The sequence below is a fragment of the Lagenorhynchus albirostris genome, chromosome 19 (assembly GCF_949774975.1).
Source record: "Lagenorhynchus albirostris chromosome 19, mLagAlb1.1, whole genome shotgun sequence".
NCBI lineage: Eukaryota > Metazoa > Chordata > Mammalia > Artiodactyla > Delphinidae > Lagenorhynchus > Lagenorhynchus albirostris.
In genome coordinates, this window is record NC_083113.1 from 27475077 (window position 1) to 27502625 (window position 27549).

The following is a 27549-nucleotide window of genomic DNA, read 5'->3' on the forward strand; positions in this document are numbered from 1 at the left end:
ACAACTGCTTGTCTGTAAACTAAGGCATACATGAGATGTGGTGATAGGGCTTAAAAGCAGACTGTGGAAACAAAGTTGGAGCAGAGGCAAGGAACCGTAGAGATCCTTTAAATTTATAGAACACTGTAATAGGGCTTTAACAGAATCTAGACGGGCTCGGGGACCCACGGAGTTGGGGTGAGGAAGCAGCCACTTCCTCCAGGCTCTCTGAGGTGCCACGGTATCCAAATCCCACTGGAGGTAAAGCACTGTCCATTTAATCCTCACTTTACAAGGTAGGTTTTCTATCATGTCCATTTTACAGATGGAAAAGGTAAGGCTATGAGGTTATACAATTTCTCTAGGGCATTTGACCCAGTCAGGTTGCAAAGCTTGTGTTCTGTGATATTCTCTCTCTCTCTTCCTTGCCCTCCCGCCTCCCTTTTTTTTTCCCTGAGCATCTCTTGACCATCCAAGATGCAGGGGCTGTGGTGGGCATCACATCTGCTCCCATCCCATTGGCCAAAGCAGGTCACAGGGCCAAGCCAAAGGCGATGGGGCAGGAGAGCACCCTCCACGCTAAGGGGGTGATGGGGCGGGAAAGCTGCTGGACAGTCATCCCAGCTCTCATGCCTGCAAATAGGGTGAGGCCGCTCCTGGGGGGTTAGACAACCAGCATCTGGGTCCCAGCCTGGCTGCCGACTTGCTCTGCAGTCTTGAGGAAATCATTTCCCCTTTGTGAGCCTCAGTTTTCCCACTCATGCAATGGGGTTAATAATACCATAAGTGGCTGGCTAGTGTGACCGGGAAGCGGGGCTCCACGGCTGCCGGCAGTGAGGATGAGGACGACACACAGTGGTTCAGAAGGTGGTGACCCCATTTTCCTCTCCACATCGCCCCCCACCCCGCCACCCCACACACACTGATTTAAATCCGGTTCGATCCGACCTGGGGTCCAGCTTGACCAGGTGCCGGGGGGTGGCAGCCGCCCCAGCCTCACTTCCACCACCATTGTCTGGACCCCACGCCTGCTCGGACAACCTGTAGGAATGCTCTGGAGGCCCGCGGTAGCTTCCCGTCTCACGGTGGAGGGCGGGCCCGGGGGGGTTGAGATGGCCAGGGACAGGCAGGCAGGCTGTCCCACAAACAGTGGGCCAGGCGTCACGTGCCGCCGCCAACGGGTGGCTTCAGATGCGGGGATTATGAGAAGAGAGAGTACAATTTCCTGATAAAATAGAAGAGGCGATTAAGTTAATGAAGGATCATTTTGCTGGTTTGAAAACTATAATTAATGGGCATTAATTGTATATTTAGAAGTTTAGTGTGGTGTGGGCTCGGGAGCCGTCGTCAAACACAATGACACTGTAAGCGCTGCATAATGAAGATAGGGCCCAGATGGTCCTCAAAGCCCCTAACGAGAGCTTGGCGAGGGGCTGCTGTAATGATAAAAGATGCCACTTGCTGCTCTGCTCTTCCTTTAACGACATCCTTTCCGAGATGATGCTTATCATTCGTACTTTCATCTTCAGTTAAATAGCATATGGCCGCGGCTGATTAAAACCCCCTCCTGGTTTTAATCAGCAACTGGGGATCAGGTTTCTAATGGTGGCAGTGGTGGCCTTGCTGGTCCCGTGGTAAGCTTTTCAATCGCATCTAAGTCTGGAGAAAGGGCAGTGGGGGTGAGGGGCTTGGAGCTGAACTTGTCCATGGCCCGGTGGGTGGGAGAGCTGCTATGGCCCTTCTGGAGTGACCTGAGCCAGCAGCCGGTTTCAGGGATGCCTCGGAGGTCAGGCTGGGTTGTCTCAAGTTATCTTTGGGGAACCACGTTGGCTCGAGGCCAGGCATGGCCAACCTTGGCTTTGCCCAGGAGGCTGGGCTGTCAAATCCCCTCCTTATAGAAAGTTTAAAAGCTTGAGGGAAACTCTGCAGGGGCCATTCACCCAGGGAGGTCTGAAGAGACCAGAGCCACTGAAGAGGCTTGAACCATAGAATCAGACTGATGGTGTCTGGATCCCGGCTCCACCGCCCAGGGCTGTGAGGCTTCCCCAGTCTGTGACTTACTTTTCTCATTGTAATTGGATGACTTCTGTTACTCTCTTATTATCCCCATTATACAGATGAGAAAACCAAGGCTCAGTCAAGGGATGAAAGCTGACTAATGTCAGGACGGAAGGTGACACTGTAACAAAGGGGGCACAGAAATGGGGTCCTGGGAGACTTCGATGAGGATCTGCTTGATCTTCCACCCCCCCCCCCCCCCCCCCGCCGTGAGCTCCTTAAGGACTGGGACCAAGTCTGTCCCATTCATGGTGGTGGACCCCATGCTGTGCATGGGGCAGGTTCTAAGTCATTCCTCAATAGGTGTTTGGTGACGAAATGAGTGATTCCAGGGAGGTGGCAGAGTGGACCACAGCTGGGGTGTCTGAGAGCTCCCTCCATGTGTCCCAGCCCCCTCGCAGCTACCTGGGGCCACAGGCTGGTCCTTGTTGATGGATTGCCAGTGGAAGTGACCTGGGTGGAAGGATTTAAGAGCTGTGCCCATCCCCCCAGTCCTCCCTGCCCCTAGAGCCTTGCATGGAGATGGCAGAGCTGCAAGAGCAAAGCAGTCTGGTTTGCTAAGATGACGTTGCAGGAAGAAAACCATCCTTGAAAGTCACCTGAATTGCTCTGGACTTTGCAAGAGGAAGAAAGTAATATGCGATGTACAAAGCCACTGAGAGGTCAGGTCAGTGTGTTACTGCCAGGATAACCCAGGCTTATCCTAACTAATATGAGGTGGAGTTACTGAAAAGGAGTTGGGGACAGAGCGAGGGCTGTGGTCAGGGATCTGGCTGGCATCTGCTCCTAGCTGGTCTGGCTATGGGTCATCTGGTCAACCATGGCCCAGTGCTCACACCCTCTGGGCCGTGCCCTCCTCTCCATATGCTGGGCCTGGCAGGATGCTTCCCGGGGTTTCTTCAGTGGAGGAGGGTCCCCAGGAGGAGGCTGAGGCAAATGGGCTTGGAGGGGTTTGGAGGTGGTGGCCATCCCTTGCCTTGCCACCTTGCTTGCTGCAAGCCTGTAGGAGAGGCATGGAGCCACTGTACTGGTATCTATAACTGCTAAGTGTCCCTGAGACGCTTGGGAACAGGAAAACTCAATAGCTGGGCTCTGGGCTCCCCGCATCTCTTCTCAATAGTAAATAATTTACTCTCTTCACTGAGCACATTTAATTTATTGAAATGTCTAAACCAGTGGTGCTCAAGCTTTGTTCAGCATGAGAACCCCCTGGAAGTCTTTTTAAAACACAGATTGCTGGCCTCAAACCCAGTTTCTGATTTAGTAGGTCTGAGGCGGGGCCTGAGGATTTGCATTTGTCCTTCCCAGGTGATGATGCTGCTGCTGGTCTGGAGACCACACTTTGAGAACAATTGGTCTGGGGCATCTATGGCCCCAGTTCTTGGAAGACCAGCCCCTCTCTCAGGGGCACCTTGCCCTGGCATTTGTGGTTTCCTATGCATCCTGGTCTCCATCATGTCCCCACACTGCCAGCCTTCCCTCCCACTGCTTCCGGGGGCTCTACTCCACCTAGATAACTAGGGAGGCCCATGAAAGGTGAGCTTCCTGTGACAGGTCTTCCTCCTGACCTCTGGGGCTGGCTGGATATAGCTGTTCCCTTGGTCCCATGACACACAGCCTCTCAAATATTTGAAGGCAGCTATATAATCAGGACTCTTTTGGTTACAGGTGACCAAATCCCAGCTTAACCTGGTTTAGCCTAAAAAGGATTTATTGGCCTTTGAAAGATCCAAGAGGTAGATCTAGGGCCTTTGGGCATGGCTGAACCCAGGATCACAGTCAACGCCAGCGCTTATTCTCCCTCTCTCCTAGCTGCAAGGTGGAGGGTTAAGTGCTGAGTGTGTGTCAAGATGAAGAGATGAGAGTAGGAGTGTCAGATGTTCCTGGCCCTGGCTGCCTCAGTCCCTGAACCTGGAAAATGGGACTGTCATGTTCAAGGAGCGTGAGTTGCGGGAGTCTCTAGGCTTTGATCCATTCCTCTGGGCTATCTCTTGGGTGGGAAGATACCCAGGCAGAGACAACCCCGGAGGTGTGACCCATCCCAGGAACTCTCCATGTGGTATCCTACCTGAGCGAGTCCCAGTTTCCACATCTGGACTTGTGCCCGCTAACCGAGAGTCTTCCAGTGTTGGCATGTGATGAGCCTGGAAGGGGCTGAAATTGTGTCTGGAAATGTAGAGAATGGAAGAAAGTGGATTTATATCCTTGGGCATAGGGATGTGTAGCCTCACTATAGGGAGTGAGGTGCTTGAAGACACACGTTCAGATGATAAGAGATGATCATGGCATGGCCATCTGTTGTCAGAATGAAAGAAAAACGTCAACAACTTAAGCAAAAAGGGAGTTTATTGCCTTCGTATTCAGGTACAGTTTGATCCAGGAACTTAAGATCATCAGGACTCAGTGTCCGTCCACTTCTCCCTCCACTTGGGGGCTCCATTTGCTTAGTCCCTCTTGGGCAAACTTCCCAGCAGCTCCAGGCTTACATCCCTGTCCCACCAAGTCCAGCCGGAAGAGCTGTCTTCTCTCCCAGTAGTCAATCCAATTGGAGCCCCAAGATCGCTTCTGCACCGTTCTGATTGGCTGATACGCCCACCACAATACCAAGTACCAGGGCCAGGAGGATACAAGGTCTAAGTCCCGCACACAGCCCATGGCCGAGGCTGGAGCCAACACCTCCTGAAACAGTTGAGGGTGGAGGAAGGGTAGTTATCCTAAAGCAAAATTAGGATGCTCTGTCCAGGAGAAGGGGATATGCAGGCTGGGAGGCCCACCCAACCGATGTTGGGCAGCCAAATGATCAGCCTGCCCGAGGTCCCCTCCTCCATCCCTGCCTGTAGCCTCTACCCTTCTCCCTGCACTCACCCCCCAAATCCTAAAGGCCACCCAGCCCCAGACACCCTACGAGCCTTCTTCCCCCAAGAGAGAGGAAGCGGGCAGCCACCACATTCTCTCATTAGTCTCTCTGACATCTTTTGTCACCTATCAGGGGAACAAGCAAGTGCTTTGATCACAGCAAAAGGAGAAAGAGTATTTAAAACACCGCCTGTGAAGATTTGCTGAGCGTAAGGTGGGAAAGGCAGTCGGTGACAGTTTTCAAAGCAGAAACGTGATTTCCAGTCTTGCTTGTCTGAGGGTTGTTAAGGAGGATTCGCCCACAGCTTGGGTTATTAAATGGGCCAGGAACCCTGAGGTTGCGGGGATAGGGGGGTCCCCAAGGGACTTGGTGGAAGGGAGTTTCTGGGAGGAAGGCGGCAGCCCAGCCTTGGATTCATCATGAATCACAGACCTGTGAGGCTGACTGGTCAGCTGGAGGGGAGAACTGGGGAGGGGGCCCAGAGAACTGGCCTCGCCACTAGCCTGCGTGGGACTCCAGACACGTCCCGTCCCCAGTCTGAGCCTCCGTGTCCATTCTGTATCAGGGCCCGGACCAGAATTCAGAACGCCCTCCTTCTTTTTCTCGGGACCCGCTGCCATATCGCATGTGCCAAATATGCCAGTTTCTACCATATCCACCATCACCTGGCCATTATTCACGAAGATTCCCTTTTCCTAACTTAAATGCATTTTATTTAATAAGGAACAGTTATGTCATCAACATAAATGGGGAAAAAAATGAGACAGTATCAGGTCCATAATAAAAAAAATAACCATAAAAATAAATACAGTGAAACACAACGTCAGTAAGTTCTAGCCGGACAGTCTTGTCCACCGGAAGCAGCAAGAGGAGAGCAGCCACCTCTTTGTTTTTTTTGGGGGGTACGCGGGCCTCTCACTGTTGTGGCCTCTCCCGTTGCGGAGCACAGGCTCCAGACGCGCAGGCTCAGCGGCCATGGCTCACGGGCCCAGCCGCTCCGCGGCATGTGGGATCCTCCCGGACCGGGGCACAGACACTGTGTCCCCTGCATCAGCAGGCGGACTCTCAACCACTGCGCCACCAGGGAAGCCCAGCCATCTCTTTGTTAAAAGCACAGATGGGCAAGAGTTGGGGAAGTGTCAGGGGGGCTTTCTCCTGGCCATAATTAGAAGAAGAGAAAGGGGATTGACGTCTGACTCTGGGGTGCAGGTGGTTTAAAGGATGGGGTCACTGGGCTGGCCGCACCTCCACTCTGGGAGAGACTGGTCTGGATGAGCCAGAGGGCCCTCCCCGTGTTCCAGGTGTGCACCTGGCCGTCCAGGTGTGCCCTGCAGAGTGAGTGAGTTCATTGTGTTAGTTCTTGAGCGGGGGACAGCGGGAAGTTTCCTGCAGCCTGTCTCTCCCTTCCCCCCCACCCAGCTCCGCAGCCCTATAGCCCCTCCTGGCCCCAGCGCTCTGCTGCTGCTGTTTCTGAGGTGTCTTCAGGGACCCAGGGACAGAGGCATGGGATTCAGGTTGGCCTTGCCTCCTTCCCCACTTCCTACCTTGCCCATCCCAGCAGTCTTCCCCTTTCTGCTTCTCTGCTTAAGCTTGGGTAGGGTCCTGGCCCAGCCCCCCAGAAGGAGATCTGCAGGGCATAGGGTCTGCCTCCCCGCAAGGGGTGCTGTGGCGTCATTCGATAATTATTTATGGAGTGCTTCCTCTCTGCCGGACACCAGAACAGGTTGCGTAATTTACCAGGCCGGTGCAAAATGAAAATGGGGGAGCTTTTTTCAAAAAGTATTAAGATTTTCAGGTCCGTGGCAGCAGAACATTAAATCAAGCGTGTGGCCCTTGTACGCGTGGGGCCCACGGGACTGCAGAGGTCACACGCCCATGATGCTGGCTCAGCCAGACACCCTTCTAGGTACCAAGGGCAGGGGCCTGGTGAGCTGGGCCCCAAAGGGACTCATACTCAAGGGGAAGAGGGGCAATGAGCTGACCCCAAGAGGATTTTTCCTGAGGATGTGAGCTGTTAAAGAGATAAATGGGAGGAGGCAAGAGTGGCGGGTCCCCAGGGAGGGTGTCCTGAAGAGCCGTGAGAAGAGCATCCCAAGCTGGTGGGCCAGCAGGAGCAAGGGCCCGACACAGGAAAGACGCTGGTGTTTCTGAGGATCAAGGGGGCCCACGCGGTGGAGGGGGAAGGGCAGAAATGGGATGAGGAACCAGATGGGCCAGGTGTGTAAAGGAGGGGAGAAGATGGACCTCGTAACACCTGGTACCTGCGAATGTGATCTTATTTGGAAATGGGGTCTTTGCGGATGTGACCAAATTAAGAGGAGGCCATACTGGCTTGGGAGGAGCCCTAATCCAATGACTGGTGTCCTTATAAAAAGAGGGAAATTTGGACACAGACACATACAGAGGAAGGTCATGTGAAGATGCAGGCGATGACTGGAGTGATGTACCCACAAACCAAGGCATGGCAAGGATTGCCAGAAGCCACCAGAAGCCAGGAGGCGTGAAGCGGGTTCTTCGCCAGAACCTCGGAGGGAGCACGGCCCTGCTGACACCTTGATTTCAGACTTCTGCCCTCCAGAACTGTGAGACAATTAATTTCTGTTGTTTTAAGCACCCAGTTTGTGGTGATCTGTTACAGAATTCCTAGGAAACGAATACAACTTTCCCCCCAAACTACATGGTTGGGAATCAGGGAGGGGTGACTCCCAAAGGAGAATGACTAGATGCTGTTTCCAGAAAGAGCCAAGCAGGCAAAACCCAGAGGCGCCCCATGCACGCTGCCCAGCTCCCTCCCTGGCCTCTCTGGCTCCTCCTGGACCTGGGGGGTGCTCTGGAGCACTTCTCACATCTGCAGACACCTGCAGCCTGACCATCACCCCAGAAAGTAGAAGAGGTTGGAAAAGCAGCAGGGAAAAGCTGCTCTAGGAGTAGCTGCTCCCTAGGGAGCTGGCTAAACAAGGGCTGTGCAGTGAGATGAGGGGAGAATAGTCAAGGCAGGTGATCCCGGGAAAAAGGGTCCAGGGTCCCAGTGGACCCCAAGCTAAATATGACAAAGCAATGAAAAAAAAAGTTTTCCTGAAATGTGCTGACTGAGCGATTCTATCCAATGACTAAGGTGAGATGCCAAGTGCACCATTTTGAAAAATGGATGTTAAAAAAAAACTCAGGTGTATGCCTTCCTTTTGGAATGAGTGTTTTTATTCCTGAACACTTGGAACAGAAGAGCAAGCCCAGGGGTGGGAGGCAGCAGATCTGAGTTCAAGTCTTGTTTCTTCTACTCTAGTGCTCTGTGACCTTGAGGACATTTCTCATCAGCAAAGTGACCCCACGGGGCCACCACAGTGGTTCTCAAATAGTGCTCCACGAAACCCCAGGGGTGCCACCGATGGGCCTAAGGTAGAGCTCCCAGACCTCACAGCCTGAAAAGCTTGGCTTTGGTCTTTCTTCTGTGTTCAGTTTCTATATCACATTTCATTTGAAGAAGACTCTGTGGCTTAAAAAATGTCTGAAACTTGGACTGGATTAGCTCTGGAATTCCCTCCAACCCCAGTATTCCAAGATTCCCCATCAGAATGACAAACTCTGTTCCAACACACTTCATCCTGTTTAGAAGTTGTTGCGAAGCATCCTTTCCGCTGATGGTTTCCTGTAAACCGGCCTCTTGTTTATCTACAGGAACAATCTTCTGCTAGGACAGGATTTCTGCTCAGCACAGTCTTCATGCTGGGGACCTGGTGGCCCCGAGGGAGAGGAGAAGGCAAACGGGGGGGAGGGTGACCTTCTTTTGAGAGTCTAGGGACTTGGCGTCCTGCAGTTGGGGAAGATGCTCCCGGCTGGCTGGGATGGACAGGCAGGATGACACAGGCTCTGAGGTCAGATCCCAGCTCTAGTTCTTATAAGCCATGGTCCCTTGGGCTGCTTATCTAACCTCTTGTCCTCAGTCTCCTTATCTGTCAAATGGGGATGGTAATGGTGCCTACCTCATAGGGCTATTGTAAGGGTTATGTGAGATAAGTGTGTAAAATGCTGAACCAAGGGCCTGGTGTGATAGATTCTCTGTAGGCAGGCATCAGTAGCCTCACTGGTAATGTTGACATGGAGGCTGCTGGGAGCCTCAAAGGGAATCCAGTGAAGGCGGGGGTGTTGGGCAGACCGGCATTGATCACCCCCCATCCTGGGCATCTCCTTTCTGGAACCTCTTCCAACAAGTTCCTGGACTCCACAGTTGTCTACAGACAATGTATCAGTTAGCTATTTCCACATAACAAACAGCCCCCAAAATTCAGTAGCTTAAAACAATTTATTATTTGGGTTCATGAATCGCATGGTTGAGAGGTGGCTGATCTTGATTGAGTTCTCCCTCATGTCTGGGAGTTGGCTCTCTGTCAGCTACTCTTGGTTCTGCTCTACGAGTCTCTCATCCTCTGGTAGGAGACCATGGGCATGTTCTTCTCATGCCGATGGCAGAAGCTCAAGAGTGCAAGCAAAACACAGAAGGTCTCTTCAGGCCAAGGCTTGGAACTGGTACACTGTCCCTTCTGCCACATCATGTAGGCCAAAGAAAGTGTCCAGAACAACCAGGACTCAAGGAGTAGGGAAATTGACGCTGCCTCTGTAGTGGAGGAACTGCAGTGTCACAGGGCAAATGGCATGGTGACAGGGAGGCATAGAGAACTGGCATCATCCCTGCAATTCACCACACACTTTATTTAAATGAGGCATCTGTAAGGATTATTCCTGAATATCTACCTTTCATGATTTGTTCCTGGGGGTTAAGGAAAGTGTGGATTTGGAGTCCGAGCCCCACAGTTGCTGGGTGGGTGTGAAGTATCTTGGTCTGCATCGTTCACTAGCCTGAGGCCTGAAGTTCAGGTAATCACATCCCCTGACTCCCAGCCCCTCCCCATTGGTTTAGTGCTACAGGGCAGCACAGGCTAGGGGCAGAAGCCTTGGGTTCAAATTCCAGCCTTGAGTGCACACTAAATATTGATCTCATATTGGCTACATCCATTCATTCTTTCAGAAAGTGCATAAATGCAATGGTACAGCTTAGCAAATTATTAGAGCAAATACTCTTGTAACCATCGCCCAGGACGAAGAATAGAAATTCCCATACTGCCGAGATGCTCTCCGCTGCCTCCTATCCACTGACCCTTTGTCCCTCAGAAGTAGCAGCCACTCTCTCAACTTTCATAGCAACGCTTTCTGCTTTTTTTTTTTTCTTTCTGGGAGTTTTGCCATCTCAGTAAGCATCCCTAACCTCTATCGTTTAGTTTCTCCTCTTGAACTTCGTTCAATGGAATCACACAGGCTATATTCCTTGTGTCTGACTTCATTCACTCAGTCTTGTTTGTGACATTCATCCACGTCCTTGTGTATAAGTGCAGTTTGTTTTCGTGGCTGTATAATATTCCAACACATGAATGTACCACCGTCTACTTATCTGTTTGACTGTTGATGGAGATTTGGGTTGTTTCTAGCCTGGGAGTATTTTGGGGAGTAGTCCTGCCCTGAAATTCTAGCTCATGTCTTTTGGTGAAGATGGTGTCTCTCTATCTATGGGGTATATTCCTAAGAGTGGAATTGTGGGTCCTCAGAGAGCTGTTTATGTTCAGCTTCAGTAGATGGCGCCAGATGGTTTTCCCCAGAGTTGTACCAATTTACACTCTAACAAGCATGGTAGACTTTTCTTTATCCTCTCACTCTCTCCCCTCTTCCTTCCTTCCATTTACTTACTCATTCAATCCACGCTTTACCAACCGTCTGGAGACCGGGGGCCCAGGTATTTAAATGGTAAAAAGAAGTCACGTAATGCTGCCCCTCCCTCTCCTCCAGTTCCGCAGACAGATGGATGGGAAGCCCCCAGCACCATCTAGGTCCTCAAGAGATCGGAGGTGGGATCTGGGGAGAGGCGTGACACCCAAGGCCTCCCTCCTGGAAAGTCACGTGGCAGGCTTTTGTGGGTGCCCACGTCCCCACCCCGATATTGGAGAAGGACCCTCCTCCCATATGGAGGGAGGCTTAGTCCAGCCCTCTCCCTCAGAAGCCAGCGGACCAAACGTCGGGTTACAGTGGGCGCGGTCCTGCTCCTGGAGGCTCTGCGCGCTCCTGCTATTTTCATGCGGCCCATTCTGTTAGGAGTTGCGGTTTCACTGCCTCCTGCTGATCGAGGAGGTGGAGGGGCGGCGGCGAGGAGGCTTCCTTCCGCCCCTCTGGGTGTGTGAGCTGGGGGAAGAGGATGAGGGAGAAGAAATCGAGAAGTGACGTCCTGAACCGCAAGTGGGGGTCGCCCGGGTACCCCAAACAACATGAGCGGTGGGAAGTGCAGTGAAGAAGCAGCGGAGCATCAGCACTTTCCCAGCAAAGCTCTTTCTTTTCAGCATTATTTCAAACCCCTTCCAACGGTTTTTCAAAGTCTTGTTTTTCTCTGTTGAAAGAAACGCTCAATTTCCCTCCTGTTTGTTTAAATGCCGTATCGCCAGCGCAGCCCGCGAAGCTTTCGGTGCCGCCAATGCGGCAGCGCCATCTGCTGGCCATTTTTTAAAAAATTGCGGAATAGATCCTCTCCAGGGCCCGCCTCCTTCCAGAAGTGGCTGATGGAAAGGGGAAAAGAAACATCTTTACAACTTTCAGCACCATAAAAACGACCAGGAAGCCTAAGAAAAATGCTCATACTCGCCAGAAAGGAGGAAATGCACACTAAGCCGTGGAAACCACTTCTCAGTATCACATTGAAAATAGTTTAAAAATGCTAACATCCAGTGTTATGGAAGGTTCAGGGAAATGGCATCTCTCACACTTAGCTGCTGGAGGGGTGGGTTAGTACAGACTCTAAGGAGAGAGAGAAATTAATATTATCAAAATCACTAACAGTGTTTATGATTCAGAAATACCACTGCTAGAAATTGCCTTCAGAGAGCACAAATACGAAAAAGACACTGGATCAAGGCGTTGGCTGCAGTGGTGCCTGTACTTAGGAAAATTTGGAACCTTACAAGACAGTTAAACCAGCGGTGGCACATACGTTAGAAATCAGTGTTATTAAAAATAGCATGGGAAAATATTATATATTCCAGGAAAATGCTCATGGTATACAGACAAAATTTAATCCTTCTCTAATCATACTTTATCACACTCAGTATATTATAATGGTGAATACATTTGTCCAAACTCATAGGAGGTACAATACCAAGGGTGAACCCTAATGTAAATTGTGGACTCTGAGTGCCAATGATATGTCACCGTAGGTTCATCAGCTGTAAGGAATGCACCACTCTGGTGGGAAGGCAATGCATGTGTGGGGGCAGGGGGTATGAGAACTATCTGTACCTTCCACTCCATCTTGCTGTGGAAACTAAGACTGCTCTAAAAAAAATTAAGTCTAGTAAAAAAAAATTTTAAAGCCGATTACAAAACAATATGTGGTGACCGATTTCTGGTGAAGGCGGGGGGAGTTCATTGTGGTCTGCCCTGCCTGGGCTCCTCAGGAAAGGGCATGTGGGCGGACGATTCCTACACATCCTACAGACCCGGCCTTCACAGGAGCCCTGAAGGGGCTCCTGTGGGGTTGCAGAGAAGGAGCATATGAGCCTGGCGCTGCTACAGCCATCTTGTCACCAGGAGGAGTGCTTGTTGAGAGAGAAGGCTAAACCAAGGAAAGAGAAATTTAGAGAGAAAGTGAAAGTGAGAAAGAAAGCAGATGTAGAGGTCATGGTTTGAGTTATGGGCTCCAACTTGAAGCTAATCTATTCCTGGGCTTTTCAGAGAATAAATTTCTCTTTGTCCGATTACCCTGGGTTTCTGTCACTCTGTAAACCCAAAGGATCCGAGTGCCCTGAACACGAGCTCCCAGCTCATTCATGTTGCAACGAGCCAGTTGCTGGAGATGGGCCACGGCACAGATGGGCTTGCCAGGCGGCTTTCCGTCAGCACCTGGAACCCTTCCTCTCAGCAGGCACAGCCAGGGGAAGGGATGTCCAGGGCCTACCTGCCCCTTTCCTGGTCCCGGGCCTGGGCTGATGCTCCTTGGGGACAGAGGAGGTGCCTGCCTCAGAGCTGTGCTTCCGCTTTCCCTCTGCTTAAAATTCTCCCCTCCCCACGCTGCGGTGGCTACCTCCTCAGCCTCCCCTATGGCTCTCTTAAACACCTCCTCCTCCGAGAAGCCCTCCCTGACCATCTGGCTGAGGGAGACCATTCTGTCCCAGCTTCAGTTTGCTCTGCAAGTGTCTCCCTTCTGATGTTTCAGCTCCATGAGGACAGGGACCCAGTCTGTCCTGTTCACCGCTGCATCCCCAGCTCTTCACAGGGTCTGGCATAGAGTAGGAGTCGTTGTTTACTGAGAGAGGAGAATGTACACGGTGTATGGGTAAGGCTGGTGAGGGGCCCTATTCTGCTGACTGGGCCGGTGGGGCTTGTGCAGGGCCTCTTCCGGGGAGGGGCATTATTTTGGCTCTTACCAGGGGACACAGTGACACCAAGTAGAGGACACACTGCAGGTTCTGGCTTTGACCGAACCAGAACTCTCCCTCCATTCGTGGGTCTTACCTGATGTCAGGGTGTGAAGCCCAGAACTGGAGCCTGGGTGCCACCTCCCAGGTGGGGTGAGGAAAACCAAGGATGTCAGCCAAAGCCGAAACCAGGCCCACGACTGATCAAGCAGGGCTGATACAGGGCATGGGACGGGGATCGGGGCCACGGGGCCCAGGAGAGGGAGCAAGGCCCCAACTAGTCTGAGACAACGCACAGAGAACTTCGCATGATCCAGCCCATGTGGTCAGAAGCTGATTTCCCTTTGCGGTATTTTCCATTCCTTCTGAGTAAATCAGAGAGCAGTCTCAACGTGGTGCTGACAGGTCTCCAAGGCTTGTCTCTGTCTCTTTTAACAGAGGACATCTGGCGGCCTTAGACTCAAGGCCTGTCTCAGACAAATGCCGCAGAGGTGTAATAACAGCGAGAGGTTTCATTGTGCTTATTTTTATAGCTTTTATATTATATTATATTTTATATTATATATTTTTTATAGCTTCTCATTATAGCAGGTGAATCTGATTTTCCATGGAGGGTTGTAATAGGAAGTTTCTTTTTCAAATACATTTACATGCGTAAAAGGAGACTGCTAGAAGAAAGATGGCTAGTGGATGCTAGAACAGATGGCAGCGCTGTTGGGCCCCCCAGGGAGGATTCTGGGAAGGCAGCTGCAGGAGGACAGGAAGCTCTGGAGGAGCCCAGGAGGGTCTGGCTGGGGACACGGTGGGAGCTTCCTGTCCCCAGCAAGTGGAAATGGAGCTGAATTTGCTGCTCCAAAACAGAGTTACAGCTAGGAGACCATTGCTGAGCTAAGGGAATGTAGGCAATGGGGCTGGAGCCCACCCTGAACAGAGCCTCCTGGCTAGCAGCCTAGCCACCCTGGCTCAGGCCTCAGTACTGATCCTGTGCCCCCCAGGTCCAGCTGGGTGACCCCCCGTGGCCTCTTGGAATCCCAACCCGGGATTATTCTGTCTGCCCAGCCTGCCATACCATATCACTTTGATGTGGACACCCCAGTCCTGGAGCTGCCCCTGTCTCACCATGTGACCTGGAGAGAGCCCCTTCTCCAGGTCTCAGTTTCCCCACCTGTAAGCAGAGAGGAGTGAAAGTCTCTTGAAGGGACATATCCCCAGGGACATATCTGCAACCTTCTCCTCTCAGTCCTCCAATGTGGGACTCAGGGAGGAGAGCACAGGCTGGGGGTGACACAGGCCTGCACTTAATTTCCTGCTTTACCTGTTGTTGGCTGTGTGATCTTGGGTAAGTCACTTAACCTCTCAGGGTGTCTGTGTCCTTGTCTGTTAAGTGGGATAAGAATATCTCTTGGGCAGAGCTGGACCGCCAGTAATCAGAGAAGCCCTAGACACACAGTAGGGCTCCAAAAATGCTGGGGAGCCCCTGGTAGTAACCGTTTCCCCATCCTGGCTTGGGGGTAAGAGACCTGCCAGCATCCCAGGCATGGGGTCTCATAAGGATGACAAATCCCGTCCAAAGGGAGACCTTTGGCTCTGTGTCACATCCAGCAGGAGCCAGAGGCTGCTGGAGCAGACCTTCATGTGAACCGGCCCCCCTCAGGCTCCGAGGCCAAGTGCCCAGAGCAGGTTCCCGGGTGTGGGTGTGGCTGGCATGGTGCTCCCAGCAAGAGCTGCTTGGGCCCTGGGCTGGAGCATGTGTACCGGCGAGGGCCTGGGCTGGGAGGAGGTGGGGCAGGGAGGAACCCAGATGGCAGACTGCCCAGGCTCTGCGGATGGTTTTCCTCAAGGCCACCGTCAAGTCAATTCAACATGGGGCTTCTCAAATTTTAACCTGCGTACAGAGGAATCACCTTCGTGGGGCAGGAAGGAGAAGGTGGGTGAGGGAATCTCGTTAACATGCAGATTCTGGTTCAGAAGGTCTAGGGTGGAGCCTGAGATTCTGCCTGTCTCATAAGCTCCAGGTGACACAGATGCTTCTGGTCTGGGGCTCCACCCTGAGCATTGAGGGCAAGTGTCTCTCACCTTTCCTGTGGGCTCAACTTTTAAGAAGTCAGGAGAAAAGGGTCCAATCCCAGCTACCACCACTCCAGAGTTCCCTGGAAAGAAAGACTTAGCAATACTGTCGGGTGGGAGAGGGTCCAGGCAAACAGGGAAGTGCGGTACCCTGGTGGGGTCACAGTGGGCCACAAGGAAAGCTTCCTGGAGGAGGGGTTGAGGAATTCAAGGACTTGTTCCAGGAACTCAAGAAATGAGCGGGTCTCAGACTTCTGCGGCAAAGGGAGATGTCAGGAGGAGAGGCCGTTGGACACCCGGAGTGGATGAAGACACACTGTGCGTGGCCTGAAGAAACACCAGTGGACCTACAGGCCAAGGCCATCAAAAGAACTGGGAGGGCAGCATCTAGCATCACCAGGAGGAGACAACGTGGGAGGCCTGAAGCTATGCATTGTGGGTGGGCCCTTTTCAGAAGCCAGAGTAAGTCCTTTTCCTTACTCTGTGGTACCCAGCCCTTCTTTAAGGGTACTGATGGGAAACTCCCCCATATGATTTCTTAGTTCCCTTTTACCTTGCGTAAGGTTTTTTCCTCTGTCTCGACACCACACACAAGTACACTATATATATGTGATTTTCAGATGCACAGTCACCCTCCACCCCCTACGCTTTAGCACCTCTGAAGTCAATGGCATCTTCCTCTCTATTGGCCTGGATCTATGTTCACTTCCTTCAGAATTTGCATCTGTGGTGCAAGGTACCTGAAACACCTGCATCTGAAACCTCTTTACCATGACTTCTCAGCTTGAGGATTTGGGACCACACTGTGTGTGTTTAGACCCCAAACCTGGGTGAGTACCAGTTTGCAGTTCCAGTTCTAGAGTCCGCACTCTCCACTCAGTGTCAAATTTGATTCATGCCTTTCCTCACTGTCCCTTTCTACAAGGCAGGTTTATTCTACGTGGACCATTACATTGGGAGCTAACTCTTTTTTGTCTCCCAGCTTTTTGCTGGAAACGCCTACTAAACTCCCCATGTTGGGCATTTTTTTTCTTTCTTAGTGAATATTTGGTGCGTCTAACAGTTGACAGCAGCATTTTGTATTTGATGAAATGACTTGTAAAATCAATATGATCTTCTTTACTATTACAAAAGAATTGCAGCTCTTTTTATTTTTCCGTTTAACACTTTAATTATCCACCTGCCCAGATTTCCAAGAAATCCAATCTCTCCCACTTAAAGTGTCCTTCTCCTGGAGTAAATTGAGATACTTGAAAACTTTCTTTTTCTGAAGGTGTCAGTCTGTGTCTAACCTCCAGGAAGGAGCCTGGTTGGGCCACTCCAGGTGTTGCCACATGGTGTTGCTGTTGAATATGTTCGGTGTAGTTCAGTGAATGCTTGCCCACTGCTCTTCGCTGAGCTAGATCTTGGTTCAGGCCAGTGTGGCGCCCCAGGTTACGGTTCCCAAGTTACAGCCTCACCCTGATAATAACCTCAGCCACATGGTTTAGATCTTCAGGGACTACTAGCCTGATAGGCATATGGGGTCCAAACCAGCCTGTACCATCAACTCCTGCCCTGCGCTGAACCCAGGTCACTGGCCCAGAATCCACTTCACCTGGGGGGCCTGACAGCAGACTTCGGTTAAGGGCATCCCAATCCATTGTCCTTCAGATGGGGAGGCGTCGAGCATTCAATCTCTTCTACCCAGAGGTCCTGTCAGGGCTATGTCTACGTAATCCAGAAAGTCCATTCAAGGGACAGTTGCCTTACAAATGGAAACCAACCCCAGGCAATGATTGCTGGTTCTAGCCCAGGATCCTCTCACCCTTCAAAGGATGACGTATGGCTCATCCTGGGGACAAAGCTGGCTTTGAGGAGCAGTAGGTGACCTTTTGTCTTGCTGAGTTGGGCCTACCAGGGAAGAGCTAGAATACTTAGGATGATAGGTGGGAATACTTACCAGCAAGGTTGAGGGGGAGGAACAAAGAGGAAAGCCTCAGGGCAGCTAAAGAGAGATGTCTCTGAGGAAATGGATCAAGCTTTGTCTGTGATGTGCAGTTTAAACCTCTCCTCCAGCTACCTACAGAAACCCCAGTAAGGTTGATATGACTCTCCAGTGTTTTGGCGGCTGGGTTTGTGGTTTTGAGACGAAGTGGGCCTGGCATGAAGGGGACACAGGACACAAGTAGAGGCTTCCAAGGATGCCCGGAAGCATCTCCGCTTAACATAGATGGGGAAATGGAGGACCAGAGGAGGGGCTTGTTCAAAGTCATCCCACAAGCTAGAGCCCAAAGTGGCTCTTTCCGCTCAGAATCAACCCCCAAAAGCCCACGAGCCATGGTGATCCCCAGTTCTCCAGCTTCCCCGGGGAGTGGCTCAGTACAGATACTCTTGGACGGTGAGTTCCTTCAGGGTGAAGCCCCGGGGGGCGGGCTTCCGGAGCTGGTTCTCCTCCAGTCTCTTCTGCAGGGACACAAAGTCCTTGCCCAGCTCGTAGGCCAGGCGGGCCATGGCGTCCAGCAGCGGGGCGTAGTAACGGTGGCCCTCCCGGGCCTGCAGGCACTGCAGAGCCCTCTCCCCGGCGGCGAAGGCCTCGGCGGGGCACTCCAGGTCGCGGTGGCACACCAGCATGGCGCACAGGGACGGCACCACCATCACGGGGCAGTGGGACGTCAGCTTCTCCTGTAGCGGCACCGTGCGCACCAGGATGTCTAGGGCCTTGGTGTACTGCCCCGCGCGCAGGCAGCCGAAGGCCTCCTTCAGCTCGGGCCGCGTGAGGAAGTCGATGAACTCGCGCGAGCGACGCACGCAGCGGATGGCGTAGAGCAGACCTAGGTACTCTTTGAGGGCCAGCTTGCGCTCGGAGATCATCTCCGGGGTGAAGTTCCCCATCAGGTGCTTTTTGGGGAAGACGACATCTTCGATCTCTTCCCGGAAGGTCTTTAGGAGTTTCTTCTGGAGCATCTCGAAGTCTGAATAACGCCGTTCCAGGATGGCTTTGTCGCTGTCAAAACTCCCCGTCTGGATGACGACGATTTGGTACATCTGCGGTGCAAAGAGAGAGGGCCTTTGACTACACTGTCACGGAGGGTTTGAACTGACAGAGAGAGCCCGGGAAATAAAATAACGATGACCTTAAAGCATACCCTGGAAATGGGGGCTGGTTTTCTGCAATTCTGTTTTAAATTGCCATTAGCCTTTGCTGAGCTGTAACAGCGAATCGTGACAAGAGTCAACCGGAGAATAACAAACACAGCGACGTGGAGGCATCCTGGGGCAGAAAGGCCATACAGGAACCTGCCGTGCGGGGGACCTGGGGCGTTCTTGGTTTTAGTGGTCAAAACTGGGCCTCAGGTTCCTGAACTGGGAGGCTTGAATTAATAAGATCTGTGTTTTCCAGGTGTGGAACTCCTGGGAGATGGTTTTAGGTGATATACTGGCAGTGATGTTATAAGTAAGAAAACTATTCTCTTCTCTTCTCTTTCAAGAGAATGCTGATTAAGGGCGCAGACTGCCTGGGTTATAATTCCAGCCCACCACGGTCTAGCTGTGTGGTTTTAGGTAGGTACTTTAACCTCTCTGAGCCTCCGTTTTCTCATCCAGAGAATGAGGATAGTAGCCTGCCTCACTGGGTGAGGATTAAATGAATCAATGCACTGAAACAATGACGTGTAGTCAGCACTCAGGGTCAGCTATTATTATTACTCCACTCCCATTTGGGGAATGGTGGGGGGCAAAGAAAGGCTGTGTGGCTCTTCCATAGTCATTAACCTCTCCCCCAACATAGGCTGAAATTCCATTCCAAAGAAAAACAGCCCCAAGCCCAGCTTTCCGCCTGCCATGGTAACCAGCTAGAATTTAATAACAGCCCTGAGCTTTCCTTGTATTTACTTTTATAATGACCTTTTCTTATGCCGTGTGATACTGGTTTTCCATTTAAGGTATTTCCCTTTGAAATAAATCCATTCAGTGTTTTTAAAAAGTGATCCACTTTAAAGAAAAACTGAGGTACATAATAAAAATGATATGAGGATATCAAAAACAATGAAGAAGGGACACAGATGATAATACCGGGTAACATGGGATTAAACTGGGCAGTTTGCTTCTTAGCCTTAGGCACCTTGACTCTCCAGTCGTCACGGTGCTGAGCGTGGAATCTCACTTTTGGACCATTTTTTTGCCAGAAGACTTCTGTGAGTTAAAGTGTGTCAATCCATTTCCTGGTCAGGGAGACTGAGGTGCAACCAGCCTTGCCCAGGGCCAGGAAGGAGGCCGTGAAGGCGCGCCATCACTTTTTGGTCTTTGCTTACCACAAACTTGGAGACTGTCCCCTCCTCGATGCGGGCGGAAGCGATCTCGAAGAGCAGTTTGACGTGCTTCCAGCAGCGTTTCTGGGTCCGCCAGTACTCCTGCAGCTCCCGTGTGGTCATGCTGGAGTTGGAGCTTTGGCTGTCGTGGGCATCTGGAAGGACCACACTCTTAAGGACTAGCACAGGTCAGTGTGCTTTGGGGGCAAGGACTTGGGGAGATGGCTGGGTCTGTCTGGGATGAGCCGTGGGAATCTGGAAATGCTGTGATTATCCCTCTCCTCCATTCCACCCTGGATAGGCCCAGTCGGGCATCAGTCAGACCCCTACACCCAACCTGGCTGAATCCATCTCGCCGTGGGCAACCTGGAAGAGCCCAGCATCCCCAAGAGGCTCCTTGGTTGTGAAATGCAGTGTGTTTGTGGTACGTCGTCCACTTCTGCCTGTTGTGAAACCCCATGCTCCGGAAGAGCAGGGATGTGGCTGGTGGCTTCCCACCCTCCCTACTGTCGGCTGAGCGCACACCAGCGGATGATGGGGGGAGCTCTGAGGATGCTGGGCTCCAGGTTCAGCTTGGTCGGCCCTTCCTCTCTCCTCTCATTTCCCACACTCCCTGCTTTTTCTTGCACATACCACTTCTTCTGCCTCAAATGCCATCCTCTTTCCCTGCCTCAAAAAGTAAGTGTTTCTTAAACCTCACTTGAGCCCTAGGCCATTCTGAGAATCTTGGGAAAGCTTAGAATCCTTCCTCTCCCCAAACGCACAAACCACTGTACATTTTATTTCAAGGGACATGTGTCCCAGGAGCCCTTCTCCAATGTGTCCTTCAAGACCCAACCCATATATCATTTCAACTGCCCTTTGGTGTTAGAATGAGAGCCTCCCACCTTGTCCCTGTGCCTTTTCCATGGCATCTTACATTGTTTTCTACAGATCCGTTTCCTTACTAAACTTGAAGGCCAGCACGGTGTTTGACTGTTCCTGCTTCCCCAGTGCCTGCATAGGGCCAGGAGCAGAGCAGGTGGTCAGCCAGCACATCTTGAAGGGTTGCATGCACATGGCAGATGTTTGCTCCAGGAGCTGGCGCTATAGCAGACACTGTCAGTGCCCGGCCATGCCCCCTCACTGGCATTGACTGTTGTGGAACATCCCACTGGCTTCTTTCGGAAGCACCTGGGACTCTCCCCGTGAGGGCTTTCTTGGGCCATTGCAGCACGTTGTGGAGCGTACCTCTGCCAATGGAGGATGGGACCAGGGGATAGCAGGCTGGCCTCCTCGCCGCCGGGATGGGACAGCTCTAAGGTGTGATCCATACGGTCTCCCAGACAACCCCCATTGGGACAGAACCCGAGTTGCCCACAGTGGTAATCTTTTCATCGACATCCCGTACTGGTTTCCTGCCCTTCCTTTCCTCGGTTTCCCACTCCCCTGCCATACCTCCTGGCCTTGTCTCCTGGATAAACCACTTGCACCGAATCCCTGTCTCAGTGTCTACTTCGGGATAACACAAGTTAAGTGAGCTGCCCTGTTTCTCACGGCATCCACTGAAGTATGCACATTTGTATTTCAAATGTCTTCAAACCTCTATCCCCCCGACCAAGCCCCAAGCCTCAAGCCCACCTAAGTGCTCTTCAGGTCCTGGACGTGGGAGGTCTGGGCCAGGGGCTGATGCTTTCGGCTTGGTCCCTGCCATGCACTGGGCTATGGGTGTTGTCCATCCAGGGCTCCTGGCGTGCCTGGGACTTGCCATGCTCCAAGGCTGCCAGGAAAACAAGAGAGAACAGTGAGTGCCCACTTGTGTTGGGGTTCCTGGTGGGTCCTGGTGGGTTCCACAGTCCCCACTGCTGAGCCCTCCACTGCCCACCTAGCCATCCGCCCGACTGTCAGATGTGAAACCTGGGCCTGGCTCTTTGCTGGACTGATCGCTCCCAGGCTGAGCATGACCTTCTCTTAGAGTTAGCATCCTTATATTATCGAGTTGCTCTGAATTTTAAATGAGGTGACTTTAAGCAAAGGTAGTAGCTTAATGATGACTTGAGAGAGAGCTGCTGGCTTGTCCAGAAAAACCAATATTTCATTTCATATTACACGTGTAAACAAAATCTCAGTGTCCAAAGCAAGGAGGCTGGAATGTATCCTTCCCTTTTCTCTCCCTTCATCTTGAAGCAAACATTTACTAACAACTTGTTATACCCACTTCACATACACGCAGGCTCTTCACAGCCACTATCTGATTTGACACCCACGATAATCTATCGGGACTCCAATAACAGATAAGGCAACCGAGGTTTAGCCCGAGTCACATGGCTCGTGAGCGTGACCAGCCAGCCAAGCCAATGCCTGTGGTGTGCACGCTACACATCCTGCACTCAACACCCACCCCCTCACTTCATCTGAAGCTGTGCGTGGTAGGAGGTTTTTGTCTCCATTTTATGGTAAAAGAACTGAGACTTTGAGCTGCCCAGGATCGAGAGCTGGTAAATGGTGGGCAGGGCACCAACGCAGGCTGGTCTGACTTCAGAATCATCTCCCTGGTACTCAGGGGAGGGTGGGCAGCGGGAGTCCTGGGGTTCATTTTATGCATAACTCTGTGACCCAGGTAAGTGAACAAGATGAGCCGGTGCCTGGAAGTTATTTAACTTCTCTGAGCCTCAGTTTCCTGCAAAAGGGGCACAATAACCTTCACGAAGCTGGTGTGAGTGTTAAGTCAGGCACCAGATCAGGGCTGCGCACACACCAGATACCGTATTAGTCCCTTTTATTAGTACCTGACCCGTGATAGATGCTCTAGGAAATATTTGAGAAATAAATGGCTGAATGAAGATGTGAGTTGGAATACAAGTTAAAATGTCTGAGACAAATTAGAAAAAGGGCCAATTAAAACATCAGCTCAGGGGCTTCCCTGTTGGCGCAGTGGTTGGGAGTCCGCCTGCCAGTGTAGGGGACGCGGGTTCATGCCCTGGTCCGGGAGGATCCCACATGCTGCGGAGCGGCTGCGCCCGTGAGCCATGGCCGCTGAGCCTGCGCGTCCGGAGCCTGTGCTCTGCAACGAGAGAGGCCACAGCAGTGAAAGGCCCGCGTACTGAAAAAAAAAACCAAAACAAAACATCAGCTCAGATGGAGCGAGTAGCTGGGGCACCATTTAGGCACAGAAATTCAAAATAAGAAGGGTGCAAGTGCCCTGACCTCCTTCTTAACGTGCTCTTGCTGTGTCAGGTGAAAGGAACCCTGGGGCATCCTCCAGGGGGCTCTGTGCTGGTGTCCAGTGGGGGGCTCTCAGGGACCCTCTGTCCAGCCTCATCCTATATAGATGGGAAACTGAGGCACAGAGCAGGGCATGGCTGGACCAGGGCTGCACACGCTTGAGTACCCTATAGCTTTCTCCCCTTAAGGAGTCAGGTCTTCTGTTCTGACCAACTGTGGGTCCGTAGGCAAGTTATTTAATATCTCCAGTCCTCGGTTTCCCCACCTGAGAGGTGTGGCCACCAACCCTGTCCTAGATGATGGATGGCTAGGAACAGATTCCCTATATTCTGGTAGGTGCCCAGGCAAGACAGCAAGTGGTCCACACACTCTTATCCAACGGACTTTGGGTAGCCAGGACTCTTGGGGGCTCAGTGATTCCTGTGGGCACTCCTATGTACCTGCTTCAGTTAGCTCATCTGTAAAATGGGTGATGGCGAGTAGAATTGGCCTCAGTGGTCCCAGCCCTTCCAGCTCTGCTGTCTTGATCAGGCAGCTGGGGCCAGGTCAGAAGCAGGGCACTGTTTGCCCAGAGACCCCATGAGACCCCAGGAGTGATGGCCTTGGCTGGGTATCCCAGGAAAGACCTGGCAAAGCTGAGCATGAACGCAGAGCTTAGAATAAATATCAAGTTCAGCAGCCAAAGCCAGCTCCCTTAGGTTTTCTTTCATGGGATTGGCTGAAACTGGAAAGCGGCGGAGAGAAAGTGGTCACTGGTGCATCTATGGAGTCTCTAGTCCTCAGTTTCCCCATCTGTGAAATGGGGAAAGCAATCCTGTGACTCCAAGAGCTCCTTGGGGACAGCTGTACATGGTGTTCTGTGGGCCCTTCCCTCCCATCTCTACACCCCACAGAGCAAAGATTTCTAGGCTTTACGACAAAATATGACAAGTGTTGGTACTCCTGGCTCGAAGGCCTGTCCTTGGCCCAGCGGACAGCAGCGCCCAGCCCCTCCACCATCCAGCTCCGGGAGCAGTCACCCTTGCTCCTTCCTTCCCAGGGGCCCTGAGCATCACTTCTCCCTCTAAGGGATGCCTGCCATGTCCAGGCTTCTTCTGATGGGCACACAGGGCCCCCTTCGGAGCCTATGCTACCTCTCTGAGGGGGCAGGAGGGGACATTCCATCAGGGGTGAAACTCCAGCAGAGTAAAGCACCCTGGTCCAACCTAGGAGACAGAAGATCCTAGACACTGGATGGGCACACTCCCAAATGTAAGCATATATCAGAACTTCCTCAGGCGCGGGGGTGGAGGTGGAGGTGCCGAGGGGCAGACTTCCTGCTCCCAACATCAGAGAGTCCCATCTAGCAGGTCCTGCGGTGAGCCCTGGATTCTACATTTTGCACCAGTCCCAAGGGCTGTGCTGATACAGGCTTTCCCTGGTACCACTTTTTGAGAAACACAGGTTTGGTAGATTATTCCCCAGGCTCAAGAGAGGTTGGAGAAGCATCTGGTACTTCAAAAGGCATTGATGGAGGGTCGAGGAGCTGCTCCCTGCTCTGCCCCAATGCGCTGAGGGGAGTCCTGCGTATCTGTCACCAACCCTTCTCCCTACCACCCTGCCCCCAAGAGGTACCGAGGGACGGTTACAGGAGGCAGGGCCTCAGGCCACAGGTGGGCAGAGGCCCACTGAGCTTGGGGTCAGACACTGACCTGAGGTCTCTGGTCCTGTGCGTGTCCAGGGGTCCAGGAGGGATGTCACATGGCCCCCTTCAGCTCTCTGTTCCAAGCTCTGGGTGAGCAGGCCAGTGGCTGCCACTTTGCTAAGTTCCCTGTATGAAAACAGGAAATAAGCTGTGTGACCCGCTCCTGGTTGCCCCAGCCCATTGGCTGACGAAAGATGCTAGTGAACTCAGCTAACAGTCTGAGGCCGCCCTGCTGGGCAGGACCTAGCATGGCAGGGCGGGCCTGGATCTCAGTTCCCACATCAGCCTGTCTGACCCTCAGGGTCCTTGACAATCTCTGGCATTTCGGACCTTAGTTCCCAAAGCTCTTTAATGTGCATTATCCTACCCTACTGAGCTAGGCATGATGGGGGCCATCCTGCTCTAAGGACAGATGGGGAAACTGAGGCTTGGAGCAGAGAGCTGGTGGGATGCAGAGCCAGGGCCGGATTGGGGGCGGGTAGACTCAGAGTGCCTTTCTCTGGCGGAAGCTGCATCCCACATGCCAGAAAGTACCAGGGAAACCAAACCTCTGGGCAGTTACGTGATTTGTAGCCAACCGTACTGTGGCCTGGAGTGCAGGAGGCTGGAACAAGACAAAAAATTAAACCTCTCCTGCTCCCCCCGCCCCCAAGAAGTCTACCATGTATCTCCCCCCAGCTATGATTCCTCCCCTCCCCAGTCCTGATTTTGATGGGGAACAATTCCTTGCTTTTCTTTCTTTTTTTTTTTTTTTTTTTTTGTGGTACGCGGGCCTCTCACTGTTGTGGCCTCTCCCGTTGCGGAGCACAGGCTCCGGACGCGCAGGCTCAGCGGCCACGGCTCACGGGCCCAGCCGCTCCGCGGCATGTGGGATCCTCCCAGACTGGGGCACAAACCCGAGTCCCCTGCATCGGCAGGCGGACTCTCAACCACTGCGCCACCAGGGAAGCCCCCTTGCTTTTCTTTGTAATTTATCACCTACTAACAGACCCCAAAACAATAGTTTCATTTTATTCATTTTTGAGTTTTATATTAATTGAGCCACACATACTCTTCGTATGCTTTGGTGCTTTGCTTCTTTCATTCCGCATTTATGTGAATAAGATTCATCAGTCTTTGTGTGTCGCTAAAGCTTTTTCCTTTTTACTGCTGTATTGCTACATTACTTGAATATATCAGTACTTACCTTTTTTTTTGTCTACTGGTGCCCCTTTGGGTTGTTGCTAGTTTGGGCCATCGTGATCAGTGCTGCTGGGAATATTCTTACACATTCATCCAATGCACATATTTATCTGGAGCGAAATGACTAGGTCTCAGAGTATGAATAGCTTCAACTGTACTAATCATGCCAGACACTTTTCCTGAGTGGTTGCGTCGTTTTGCAATCCCACCAGCAGTGTATGAAGGCTCTAGACGTTCTGCATCCTCACTTACACTTGATATGGTCAATATTTTTTGTTTCAGCCATTCCAGTGGGTGTGTAGTGGTATCTCGTCATGGTTTTTAGTTGCATTTCCCTAATGACTGGTGATGTTGAGCATCTTTTCGTGGGCTTATTTGCCATCCTTATATCCTTTTTGGTGAAGGATCCTTTTTGGTTCAAGTCCATTGCGCCTTTGTTTGATTGGCTTCTTTTCTTCATGGTTTATAGGTGTTCTTTATGTATTCATGTGGGTATATGTGCTTCTCAATAATATCTTTCCCATCCTATGGTTTGCATACTCTATTATAATGGGGTCTTTGGATAAATAGAAGTTGCTAACTTTAAAGCATTCAACTGTGTCAATCTTTTCTTTCATAGCTGGTGTCATGCCGTAAGACCATGGACATTACTCCTTTATCGTTCTTTCTGCAGCCACTTCACAGGCCACTGTGAGGCTTAAGATGAGTTAAGATGCTCAAAGCACTTAGGACGATGCTGGTATCTCGTAAGCACTGTACAAGGGCGGGCAATTCTTGTTTTTCTACAAACCTTTCTAGTTTGCCTTTCTTACTTGCGGCAGTATAATGCCCTTAGAGTAAGTAGATTTTTGTGTATGGTGTGAGGTAGGAGGTCCATGTTTTTTCCCCACATGTTCACCTACTGGCCTTATTTATTGAAATGGCCGTCCAATCCCACTGCTTTGCAGCGCCATCACTGTTATAAAAAGAGTATCCACACGTCAGGGTCTGTTTAGCTCAGCGGAAGGGGCATCAGTCGTGTGCCTCTGGCCTGCTAACTGGTGAGCCCCTGGGGTACAGAGGCCGTATCCCGTTCACCTCCACCTTGCACTGCCCCATAGAACACCTGGTGTGGCGTGGAGATGCAGGCTGTGTATAGAGGGAGGCTAGAACTCCGTCTCTCCTCCTCTCTGAGTCCTTTCCTGGGCCTGGAACCTGCGAGATGCCACCGTAGACTCTGAACCCTTCTCTGCAGCCCTGCGTGCCTCTCACCCCCAGCCAGCAACCATGGGGAAGAGTGTGTAGAAGCCACTGCTTCCTCTTCTCAGGGTGGGAGATGCTTTTTGGAAACCCCCAGACGCGCAGGAGCGTCTGGCCTGCATAGGAAGGACCTAGCTGGACCAGAGTAACCAGGAGAGGCCACACTTGGCCACCTGCCGGGTGTTGGCTTTTCTCTGCAGGACAGGGCTCGAGGTGGCAGAGGACCTCTATATGTCTACAAAGACAGGCAGGGTCCCGCTGTCATGGTGGGGGGGGGGACAGGAATGGGCATCCCCGCACTGCACTACTGAAGCCAAAGGGGACACCAAGGGGCCTTGGGAACTCAGGAAGGGAAGTGCTGGCAAGTCAGAGTCTAGGTGTCTTCCCTAGAATTCACCCTGCTTGGACCCTTCATTGGCCTCCACCCGCATTCCAAGTAAACCCAGACCGCCCACATCCCCCCGCTGAGGCCTCCGTAATCTGGTGGTTGCTCCCTTCTTAACCTCATTCGCACCCCTCCCAGCATCACTTACCACACACCAG

At 52.0% G+C, this 27549-nt stretch overlaps 1 protein-coding gene across 1 annotated transcript; it reads right to left on the reverse strand.

The window, feature by feature from the left end:
* Positions 1–16594: 16594 nt before the first annotated feature.
* Positions 16595–24705, reverse strand: SNX20 (sorting nexin 20). The gene is made up of 4 exons (XM_060131574.1): positions 24593–24705; positions 21318–21456; positions 19701–19852; positions 16595–18435 (listed from the first exon to the last, which is right to left on the reverse strand). Exons 2-4 carry the CDS (start codon positions 21445–21447, stop codon positions 17767–17769), a joined length of 951 nt encoding a protein of 316 aa, XP_059987557.1. The 5' UTR covers positions 21448–21456; positions 24593–24705; the 3' UTR covers positions 16595–17766.
* Between the last annotated feature and the right edge of the window lie 2844 nt (positions 24706–27549).